Raw genomic sequence first — 11173 nt, 5'->3', positions numbered from 1 at the left:
CACAGTGGGCATGGGGGCAGTGCCTGGGTGGTGTGTCCTGAGGAGCAGGGTCACTGCTTCCCATGCCTGCACGTGGACCTCACTGTGACTCGGAGGAAGGCAGGAGAGCACAGGTGCTTTCTGTGAACAGCAGCAGCCACCCGGCCACGTGCCACGGTCCTGCTGCTTTGGAAATTAAACTATGAATGTTCCTTGTCTGTAGGGTGAGGTTCCTGCTTCATCCCCAGCAGTCCTACCTGTACATACATCTCCAATGCRTTTGTGCTGCTGCATGTTGAATAAATCATTTTCCCTACCTGGCTCTGTGCTGGCCCTTTCTCATGACAGCTTCTGCAGTGCGGTGCTGGTTCTGGAAAGCCTCAAACTCAACCCATCAGCTCAAGTCCTTCCTAAGCAAAAATGGAGAAACTGYTGTTTCTAAAACCCCACTGGTGTAAGAAGAGACCTTAATTTCAGTTAAGGGTGTTAGAGGCAAAGAAAACATAGCACCCAAGGAAAAGCTGTCGTGAGGCCCACTCCACCAGGGTAGGGCTGCCAGGCCAACCTGGAACAAGCAGCTGTAACATTTTAATGCAGCTCCTTCATATAAAAGTTTTTAAAAAGTATATGTAAAGTTGTTTATGGAAGACAAGAACAAATAACCCAGCAATCTGCAAAACAAAACATTTATTCTTAGAAAAAAATSAGCTTATGTACAGTGAGTCCCAGAGGGAAGAGGAACACCCTGCAGTCTTCAAGACCCTTCCACGGTGCCTTCTTTGACAATGACTCGTGCRAGGTTCCGTGCGAGAGCAAGTCTCAGCATTTCCACTTTGGTTGTCTCAACATCATCATCCTGGAAGGGAGCAGAGCCTGGGTTAGGGGACTGCACACAGCAGTGAGCTGGTGACAGGGTCTCTCTGGGTTTGGAAAGCAGAGATCCAGGTCAGTAAGAGGCATTTTATCTGTGAGGGATCTCCTGAGAACAATAAAAACTGCATTTTCTACTTAATAGCTGAACCCAAGACAGCACTGCCAAGCCTTTGCATTCCCTGGATGCTGCAGGGCTTTGCATGTGCAGCAAATTGTTCCCTGTTCYGTGCCTGGAATGCTCAGAGCTGCAGTTGCTGGATGGCAGCACCTCAGCTCTTCCTTGCCATTGTWATGTGCAATTATTTATCTTAGAAAAAAATCACAGTCCAGTCCAAAGCAGCAGAACATGAACAGTGGGAGCACTCCTGCACTGGGTTTGTCAATCCTTCCATCTCTTGTTRATGCCTCATTTGGCTGCCCTGAACCCCCTGTGCCAGTCTGTGATTTGGGCTGTCCCTSTCTTCTGCCCTCATGAGGTACATAAATGCAGAGCTTCCCTCCCTGACCCACCCCACACCCCCCTTCAATTCATTATCCAGTTGTACCTGGAATTTCTGCTTATCCGGATTCCCTGCTGTCAGGTCTTCCAGGCATCGCATCAACTCGTAAGTCTGCTCTGCTGAAAATATGACCTGTGGAAATGGAAGCATTTACTGGAAAAGATCAAATTTAAGGACATCACACAGGCTGAGAAGATAATGCAGTTGAAAGAAAGAAAATGCTTTTACACTCCCACAGATCCATTCTGACCCTTCAAATCACAGGATCCAAGGATAATTCAGTCTGGATGTGACTTTGGGAGGTCTCTAGTGCCACCTCCTGCACCAAGGAGGGTCAGCTACRAGGTCAGAGCAGCTACTCTGAGTCTAAATGCTAAATTGTCCTTTTCTTGATAGATATTAAAGGAAAAACTGTGCTTGGAAGAAGGAAGCACTGAAACAACCTTCAAGCCAAGTACCCAAAGGAGCTGGCTGCARCTTGTGCTTGAATTAGCAGTGCAGATGAATTCCACTGCTGTAGTAAAAGCAGGGAACTGAGGTAGGAGTTGATTATCCCTCTCTGGGGCCCCGTGCTCCCACTGGTGGGACACCTGGAACTGCRTGGACAGGTCCTGGCAGGAGCAGGAACGGGGTCCCCACTTTGAGCTCCCTTGTCAGACAAACAGGAGGTGTGGGGGGTGTGAGCAGGACCTCACCTCCTTCTGCTCCAGCAGCGGGAGCGCGTCCGTGAGCAGCGTCATCCAGAAGGAGCAGGGGGCGATGTGAGCCGTCATCAGCGTCAGCAGCAGCCGCGCCGCCTCCGGGAACCGCTTCTCCCCGTAGAGCCGGTGGAACTCCCGGTACTTCCCTGCCATGGGCGGAGGGAATGAGAAATCAGGGGCTGCTGGGGCCTGGGAGATCCCTCTGCTCCCACAAAGCCCGGGGCAGAACCACCCCCAACCACAATGAGCCCAAAGCTGCTGGGTCTGGAGGATTGGGAATTTGGTGTATGAGGGAAGGTGATAACAGAGCCTCCTGAAAGGGCAGCAAACCTGCTGCTCTTCTGGGTGAGCTTCAGGGTTTGCAGCAGCCTGGTCAGTGGCTGCTGCTGCTGCCTCGTGTTGAGTGTCTGCAGGGGAGCAATGCCCCAGTGGCTTAGAGAGCAGAGAGAATGTCCTTTGTGAGGTCTCAGAATATCAGGAGGTCTGAAAGGCTGCACTGTTTTCCTCATTGTTTAAATGGAAATTTGGATCTTTGTTGATAGGGAAAGTTCTGCTTTTGCTAAGAATTACTGAGATCAATATTCAACATGAGAGAGAAGTGGCTGAGGATGGAAGTGGGGTTCATTCTGTATCCACTAAACTGTCAAAGTACTGGAAGTTAATAATTCCCTTTCAGATTTGCCTTGACTAATGCTTGAGCTCACGGTAGAGACATGGAAAAGTTGTCCAGAAAAGGTGCACCTGATGTTCTAAAACCCCWAAAGAAAAACAGGCTGAAGTATTTGCAGGCCTTTCAGGATTGTTTATAAAGAGTAGAAAGGGAAATGGTTTCTCTGGGGCTGACAGGGTCACCAGATGATGCTGGGCATCCAGAGATGAGGAATTACCAATTTGATAAATCATGTTTAGCTTTTAGAGCTAACTTAGGGTAAGTTTTAATGAAGGACATTYAACTCCAGATTTGCAGGCTGGGACCAAGTGGGAACAGATCAAACTCATGCACACCCTCCCTGTAATGGTGGCATCAGGCAGAGGGGAGTCAGTCCAATGCTGACAGCTGTTCCAAATTCCTATCAAGATTCTGGCCCCTGTCATTGAGCTTCCTGTCACAGCACCAGAGAAAGGGGCATTTTATCTCAATTTCCTGTTTTGGTCCATGAATCAAAGGCCACAGAGCAGCTGCAGGCAGAGGGGCAGATTACCAGAGCCTGCCTTGTGCCAGGCAGGAGAAGGAAGCTGTGGTACCCCACCAAGGAAATGAGCTGCAGGCCTCTCACTCAGTGAAAGGGCTGGGAAGGCTCTTGCTCCAGTGAGCTTGAACTGACATTCTGAACCCACACAGTTCAGTGTGCCAGTCWGGAGACTTTGGAGAACTTAGCAAAATTACAACAAGGTCAGCAGAATTTAACCAGCGGATTACTCTTCCAGCGAACCCCCTAAGGTGTTCTAGGTAGCATTTGTTAGCATTTCAGACCCTCTCAAGGTAGTGACACAGACTGGAAAACCAGTAAGGAAGGGGAAATTTGGAGTGTCAGGATTTGGGCCTGTCCTGCTCAGAGCAGAGCAGGTGYCTGGTGTGAGGGCAGTGGTAAATGCCAGCCCTGGTACAAGGTGCATCCCAAACCACATTCACCATTTGCTTTACCCTCATCACTAAACCAGGAGGCAGCCAGATGGAAACAAGCATAAATCCAAGTAATTCCATGTTCTCCATAACAGAGCAGCATGGACACTGTAGGCAGCTCTCACCAAGGAACGTSAGCCGGTCACTGAGCAGCATGGACGGGCCCAGATTGTCAATGAGGTCCAGGTCAGAGAAACAGCCCCTCTCACAATAGTCCTTAAGGAATCTGGGGAGAAAGTGGAACACAATGAAAGCTTAGAGGGAGCACATCATCCACATCCATTCTGTACCTCCAAATCCCCTCCCAGGAACTTGACTGTACAGATCAGTTCCACCTTAATCGACCTCCCCAAAGGTTTCAGAGATTTTCAAGCATTCCCTGGAAGTGGCCAAGGAACTAGTGTAGTGTACATTTCACAGTCACTTCATTGATTCTTCTGCATTTTGTGGTGGTTGAGATCTATTCTTTGAAAGGARTAAGTGAAGGAAGGCAGGCAGGAAGCTGAGGTTGGTGGATGCATAAGTAACACTCCCAAGTCATAACAAGAGCTCTGTTTTTCTGATGTGTAAAAAAGTTGATAAGCAGCAGGAACAAAAACAATGCTAAAAGCTTTTCATCTGTTTTGTCACAGCCTTCATTATTTTGCAGAGCTGCTTCCTGTGATGTTATTTTTTTTAATCCTTCTGTTGAAGGCAATACAACAATTTCACTCCCACAAATAACAAATGAAAAAAAAAAAAAAACAAACCAAACCTCAGACCAACAATCTCTTACCACTCCTCTCTCTAATGCTGAAGGCAGAGTGTTGCCTGGCCACCTACACAGAGCGTAATTTCAAAATTGTACTCTTAACTWTGCAGAGATGGGTACCTGCCTATTTCCAATTAGCAAAGCCCACACAACACGGATTGTAAAGAGTTTAAGAGACATAAAGAGTTACCAGGGCTTTTGTTGAGGCCTTAGCCAAATGTCAGCATCCTCCTCATTTTTGTAACAGCCCTGCCAACCCCTGAAAAGGTCAGGAATTGTGGAAGGCTCATGCAAAGCCAGGGACATGACAAAACCACTCCTTGGTGCAAATATTGTAATTGTGGGGTGAGATTTTTAGCAGAAATGGTGGCTCAGGTGACTCCCATTGACTTGTTTGGAGGTTGTGAGGTGAACTCGACTGGTTACAAATAATGTGCTGAATAAAGCACAGGTGGGGATTATCCTCCACCCAAATCAGTCCCTGGGTCACTGGCWCATTGGACAGCCTTGCCAGAGCAAGTGAAGGGCAGAGCAGAAGACAGAAATTGCTAAAAGACATGTTTATCCAAGCAAGGTCTAAGGGGGTTGGACTCTCAGATAAAACCAATCTATTCTGTTTCTGGATATCAGGAAGGAAAACAAAGTAGAGAAGGCACAGCTGGCAGTACCACAGAGGAGAGCTCCCAAGGGTGTTGTTTCCTGGTCTGGAAGAAGTTGCCTGGCCCCGCCTGCAGCAGTGGGAGCTTTGCTGGCTTTTGGCACAGCAGCCACTCCCCCCATCCCCCCCAGGCTGGGAGCTGCTGGCTCAGCCTCACCGGTCCGAGATGAGGGTGGCAAACGCCGCGTCCTTGGCCCGGATGCTCCAGGACAGGGCAGAGCCCAGGCGGTTGTTCCGCAGAGCCTTCATGGCCATGATCTTACAGATGCTGCGCACTTGGGGAAACACGGGAGAGGAGGGACAGATTAGTGACAGTGGGTTCACCCAGATCACAGCAAAACAGTGAGACTGAAAAGGCACCACCTTGTTCGTGCATCTGCCTCTGCTCACAGATCCTCAGCACCTTGAGGGCCTTCTGCTCCGTGCTGAGCGGGATGCGCTCGATGTGCAGCTCCAGGTACACTCGGCCGTACTGCGGGCAGTGGTCAAAGTAATCCACCCCCAGCTGCCACAGGCTGAGAGAGGGGAGAAATCACCACCATTTCAAACCTAGAAATCTTCTGTGAGCACAACAGTAAAGCCCCAAGGAGAATCGAGTGTGCGTTAATAACTGTTACCTCTGTTTCACTTTGGTCCTGAAATGGCTTTTCCTTTCTACCCAATGCCAGTGCCCTGTAACATAACTTTGAAATGCCACAACTCTGCAACACTTGCAGCTCGTAAGTGTTTCAGTGCAAGGAACTCTGCAGTGTCAGGAGTGGCCCTGCCCAGGTCATGATGTGGGATGGGCTCTAACAGACAGCTTTTGTCTCCATTCAGGACTGGAAATGTGCCAATCTTGTACAATCCCTTAGGGTCACTYCTGCTGAAATTCCAACAGTGGCTACTCTAAGTTTTGCCCTTTTACTTCATCAACATGCAGTTATTTGTTTTGGCTGCCTCAGTGTTTGTCTGTCCTATGAGTAATAAAACAGAARTTGGTACCTGTGATGGGAGAAGAGTCCTGAGGCGTACTCCAGCAGKAGAAATTCACGCATATTTGAACCAAAACTGGGGGTAAAGAGGGAAAATTGACAGATATTATTATTTGCATCTCCTTGGAAAAGCCTGCTGATTTTATTTCTTAAGTACTTTCAGTTCCTCCAGCATGTTTTCTTTTGGTTTTGTTTTGGTTTTTTTTTTTTCCCTCTGGTCTATCTTAATCAGCTTTATTGAAAAAATGCAAATAAATACTTACTAGAGATTGTGAGACTGCAAGAGTTTACAGTGATCCAACAGGTCAGTCAGATGAGCCACAAACCACCAGTTGCTCAGGACAATACTGTGTTTGAAGCAAAAGAAAGAAATTAAGCCTATCCCTGCCAGGGACTCTGTCAGGTTTTCCACAGGCATTTCTTACCAATACACAACTCTGTTATAGTGCAAAGTCTGGCTGCTATGTTCCAGACCTAATGAATACTTTTACTTGCTGCCAGYTTCACGTATTTTTGCTAAATTCTTCACAAGGATGATCAGGGTTCACTCATACCCCCCACCCCAAATATACAGAAGCAATACTGTAGAACTAGAGAATCAAAAAACCTTAAAACTCAACCTGCACTCCTTGATCACTTGATGCATCTCAAATTCAAAGGCTGCCATTAAAATCATGTCTAGAGGCTCAGGGCTGCTCTCTCCACCCAGGAACAGATCCATACTAGACTGTGGAACGAGATGACAAGACATGATAAATGCAGAAGCAAGACATTTGTTTGGATGTATCACATTATTTTATGGGAAGTAACAGGTCARAGAGGCTGAACACATTAACAAACTGGAATTTCCCTTATTTTAGCATAAGGGAAAACAATTTTCAGGAACAAGACTGGCAACACCATGACACTGAAGAATGGGTCTTCAACAATTATTCGTCAACTTTATCTGTCTCCCAGTCCTCTTACAAGCTCCAGATAACATCTTAAAAGGATATAGTTGCTGTAAGATTTTTTTTCCCCAAGCTTTTCTTTCAGTGCAGTAACCTTTGTGCTCTTGAAACAGTGRAGAATGTACAAATAACTGTAATTCCTACCTGTGCATAGAACCGCAGCTCCATTGGCTTCACCGTTGGGTGGGAATACAGGAGCCGGGTGACCAGGAAATGGTACCAGGTGGTCATGAGYTCCTTCTTCTCCAGAATGGCATCCTCATCTCCCAGCAGGATCTAATGGGACAAAAACACAGGAGGAATGCTGCAGATTCAGCCAGGGACACAGCTGTGCTCCAGCTCTCCAGAGAATTGCTCCTGTTCTGCAAATTAGCAAAAAAGATCCTTCTCAGAGCCCAGTTTTCTWATCAGCCTTAGGGCCTTGGACAGGGAGAGAAACCCATCAACCCAGGCTGGCAAACCATGAACAGAGGACAGGAGACACATTAAAGTTAATTTGGCTACACTGGGCTCCTGAAATCCACAAGAATAGATCCAGTACTTTAGTCCAAAGTTTCCTTCGTTCCCAGGAAAAACACACCTTGCAGATGGAYTCCATGTGGGGATTGGAAGCAAAAGTTCCATCCTGTAGGTACCGCTGACACTCCTCATGCCAATGCTGCCACTTCAGCTCCAGCTCTGTCAGTGTCTGGGTGTTGCCAAGCTGAACAGAGGGAATAAAGGAATACATGGAATAAAGGAAACACCAAGTCAAATCACAACTTGGGCTGAACTCACAGTCACTCCAGATAAAAAGCTAAACAYCAGGCTGCCTACCATCTTTCTATGTTGGTTTCTCACCTAACAGGCTTTTATCTGAACTGTTGGGTCTTTGGGCAATTAAAGAACACAAATATTATTACTGTAAAGGAAATATGTCTGAGATAGATACCCTACAGGGGAACAAACAGTTACAGGGGACACATCAGAGGTGGCTCTTTTCCCAACAAACTGCATGGAGAAAACCACTTTGTACATACACTGGGCACAGGCATCTTCTTCATCAAGTCATCCAAGATTTTGTACATATTCATGGAGGTGGGATTGGCACTGGCTTCCTTGGAGAGCAGRTGCCGTGCTTCGTCCATGCGGCCTTGGAGCACGAAGATATCCACCTGAAAAAAACCCTGTTTGTGAGCTCCACATGGGACAAGGCAATGGAACACCCAGGAAAGGGATCGGAGGGGAATTTTAACCTGGGATCCAGCAARGAAAGTGAAGTAAAAATGTTTGAACTGTAGGCACTGCTAATTCAAATATCAGTGTAAAGCTTGACCTCTGTGGGTCATGAGGGATCAGAGTGAGAATGAGAATGGCTTCATCCTAAAGCCTACACAGGTAGACAGCAATAAGGTGTAGTGTCCAGCAGGGGAGAAGGGAGGCACAGACATAAATTCCCTTTGTTTAAGAATCTTCCAGGTGATGGTACTCACCACGTTCCAGAAGAGTTTGTGTTTGGATGGGTTCTCACTGCTCAGAACTTCCCGGACCATGCTGTCCACGTCACACACRTGGAGCCTCACCCAGTCCAGGAGGCGCAGCAGGAGGGGCCCAGCTGTGAGCAGAGATTTCCCTCTGTCAGTCCCCAAAACTGCTCTCACACACTTCAGAACAGTTTGACATCACCAGATGAGATTTACTGACTGGATTTCTACCTGCCACCCCCAATTACAGTTCCTTAAGCAGCCAGGCTGTGGAAGCACTTGGCTGTTGACAGTCTTCCTGTGGCAACAAGGTTCAGCAGAAAACCCAAAATTGAAGAAATAAAAAGTGAGCAATTCAGATCACAAATCTTGCAATGCCAAAAGACAAACAGAATGTTTATTTTAGCATCAATTCATTATTATTACCTGAATATGAGGAAGAAATTTGGCACTAGATGATTTTTCTTTAGATTAAGTAATCTATCATTTGTGAATCTCTCCTGTGCAAGTAGCACATCTGTTTGCATAGTCTGATTCTTCTCAAAAATTATTTACTACTTTAAAATGCCAGTGTAAACAAACTGACTTCAAAAATGTTAACCTGAAGTTAAAAGAGTTTTATCAGAGCTGTGTAAATCTCAGCTGGCATCAAAATATTTGATGCTTGAAGGCATGTTTATACCTAAAGTCAAATACATTTGCWACAACTTTTGATATCCCTCTTCTTCATAACCTTTCTGACAAAGAAACAATTGAAATCATAGTGCACTACACAGGAGGGAGCAAAATAGAAGGCAAATAGCTTGACATAATTCAATATAGAGAAGACAACTGAGGCAGAAGGGGTATTTAAAGGCTTATTGACTTGGCATAGCTCTAAAACATTAAACTGTGATATGGTGGATGTGATATACATTTTAAACAAAAATGCAAACAAAAAAATCCTTCATTCTTTTCACATGATAGTTCACTGCTCACCTGCAGCTGCTTCAACAAACAGRATCTCACACAGGTTCCAGATCAGCTCCATCGCAGAGAGAATGGAAACCTGGAGAAAAGCAGGGCCAAGTTTCAGAGTCAGTCATTATTCCAGTTGGGTTTGTTTAACCACACAAAGACATCTGCTGTCCACAGCAATCAGTTCTTACAGAGAAACATCATACTGACATTTCAAAGATAAAAACTAAAAGACAAAAGCCACGATTTCTACATTTTTTGGTCAGAAAACACTGACACTGTTTGTGTACTGAAATGCAGCAATAATCTGWCACCAGTGAGCAATCTAACTGGTGCTGTTTTCAGCCTTTCTGCACTTTTAAGACTTAATASAAACATYAAAGGAAGAAAGGCAGGCCAATGARGCAACATCACTGCAGCTGATAGGACAAAAGTGGTGTGAGTGCTGTTCCCAGAACACTCCCTTGGCATCTGACAGCTCACACTGAACAGCCAGAGGTTGCTACAAGGCTCASATGCAGCTGAYTGGAATYTGAGTGAGAGGTGAAACTTCAGACAGGCAAGTCTGAAACTTTTCTTGTCAGTCAGTTTTGAGATCACAAGAAAATATCACACCTATAACAGCAACTATGTTGAAGAAATGGCAGTGAATTGAGGTGTTGGGCACCTTTGTTATTTTAGAAGTACAGGAAATAACTATTTCTATTTATTCTTGGTCATGAACTGCATCTCATATATAAGGCAGTTAAATCTAAAGTCCCTTATGCCACACTGGTGGCCTGGTGAATTCACCAGCCAGTGATCCATGTTCAACCTGACACAACTGAAGATTACCTGAGTGCTGTACTGGCCTTGCAGGGCAGGGTCCCGGGTCGAAACTGTGGGAAAAACAAGGAAAGTCAAAGAACAACACATTTACCTTTGACAGTCCCTKCTGAGCTTTGACAGCTTCCCATAAAACTGCCACATGAGATATGAGGAGGCTGCAAGTCTCCATAAAATCAGTTAAAATACAGTGGGAAAACAGAGTCTCTGACCAGATTTACAAACCAGCCTGGAAATCTCCAGCATAGAAATGAAATCTTGGTCATTACTGAAACCTATACATGCTGTTGTATAGTAGTTGCAGTAAGTTACCCTCAAAAAGCTACTTTCATAATCCTAACTTGTGTTTTTTCATTTTGCTGCAGTAAGAGAACAAACAAACAAACTTACTAGCTGCCTGGTGCATGTCCTCCATGCAGGCTCTTATCACTGATCGGTAGTTTTTACTCACTTGGACCAATCTGCCAAACACAAAAAGGCTTTCATTGGAGTGTGCTGATGAAGTTTGTGACATGCCCCCCAGATCCTTAAAAGTTTCCTGCAGCAGCAACTCCCAGTACCTGGAAGGCTCCAGCTGCAATCAGTAAGACTGCATCACACTCTACCAGCGTGGTTATTGGAAGGATCTGAGCCTTGCTTTATAAAACCCCCCAAAAATGGTCGTTCTATCTGCCCTCATTACAGAGCTGGGCAAAGCAGCCTGGCCAGCAGTACCACCCCTGGCTTTGGCCCGGCTGGAGAAGGGGCAGCCCCAYACTCCCCATGCACTCACTGCGCCTTCCGCGACTTCCCCGCCAGCTCCTCCTCGCTCCGCTGCAGCCCCATGAAGATCCCGTGMGACTCGTTGAAGAGTTTCCGCAGGGTCTGGATGTAAATGTCCTGATCTCTGCGTACCACGAACACGCGGGAGGTGCTGGG

The 11173-nt window shown here is 46.3% G+C and overlaps 1 protein-coding gene across 1 annotated transcript in view; it reads right to left on the bottom strand.

Annotated features, from left to right (window-relative positions):
• Positions 1 to 649: 649 nt before the first annotated feature.
• Positions 650 to 11173, bottom strand: part of NUP85 (nucleoporin 85) — a 17556-nt gene continuing 7032 nt past the window's right edge. Inside the window, exons 2-18 of the mRNA XM_057381416.1 lie at positions 11028 to 11168; positions 10646 to 10716; positions 10265 to 10308; positions 9452 to 9521; positions 8483 to 8604; positions 8030 to 8164; positions 7591 to 7713; positions 7155 to 7286; positions 6681 to 6787; positions 6324 to 6407; positions 6071 to 6136; positions 5450 to 5601; positions 5244 to 5361; positions 3803 to 3903; positions 2048 to 2199; positions 1398 to 1484; positions 650 to 835 (exon numbers count right to left, since the gene is read on the bottom strand). Coding sequence (XP_057237399.1) covers positions 734 to 835; positions 1398 to 1484; positions 2048 to 2199; positions 3803 to 3903; positions 5244 to 5361; positions 5450 to 5601; positions 6071 to 6136; positions 6324 to 6407; positions 6681 to 6787; positions 7155 to 7286; positions 7591 to 7713; positions 8030 to 8164; positions 8483 to 8604; positions 9452 to 9521; positions 10265 to 10308; positions 10646 to 10716; positions 11028 to 11168 — 1807 coding nt within the window. The 3' untranslated portion in view covers positions 650 to 733. The remainder of the gene's footprint in view (positions 836 to 1397; positions 1485 to 2047; positions 2200 to 3802; positions 3904 to 5243; positions 5362 to 5449; positions 5602 to 6070; positions 6137 to 6323; positions 6408 to 6680; positions 6788 to 7154; positions 7287 to 7590; positions 7714 to 8029; positions 8165 to 8482; positions 8605 to 9451; positions 9522 to 10264; positions 10309 to 10645; positions 10717 to 11027; positions 11169 to 11173) is intronic.

The sequence above is a fragment of the Malurus melanocephalus genome, unplaced genomic scaffold (genome assembly GCF_030028575.1).
Source record: "Malurus melanocephalus ecotype Western Australia unplaced genomic scaffold, MMel_1.1 scaffold_509, whole genome shotgun sequence".
NCBI lineage: Eukaryota > Metazoa > Chordata > Aves > Passeriformes > Maluridae > Malurus > Malurus melanocephalus.
Note: the sequence above shows the minus strand (reverse complement) of the source record. Positions and strands in the feature narration are given on the sequence as shown.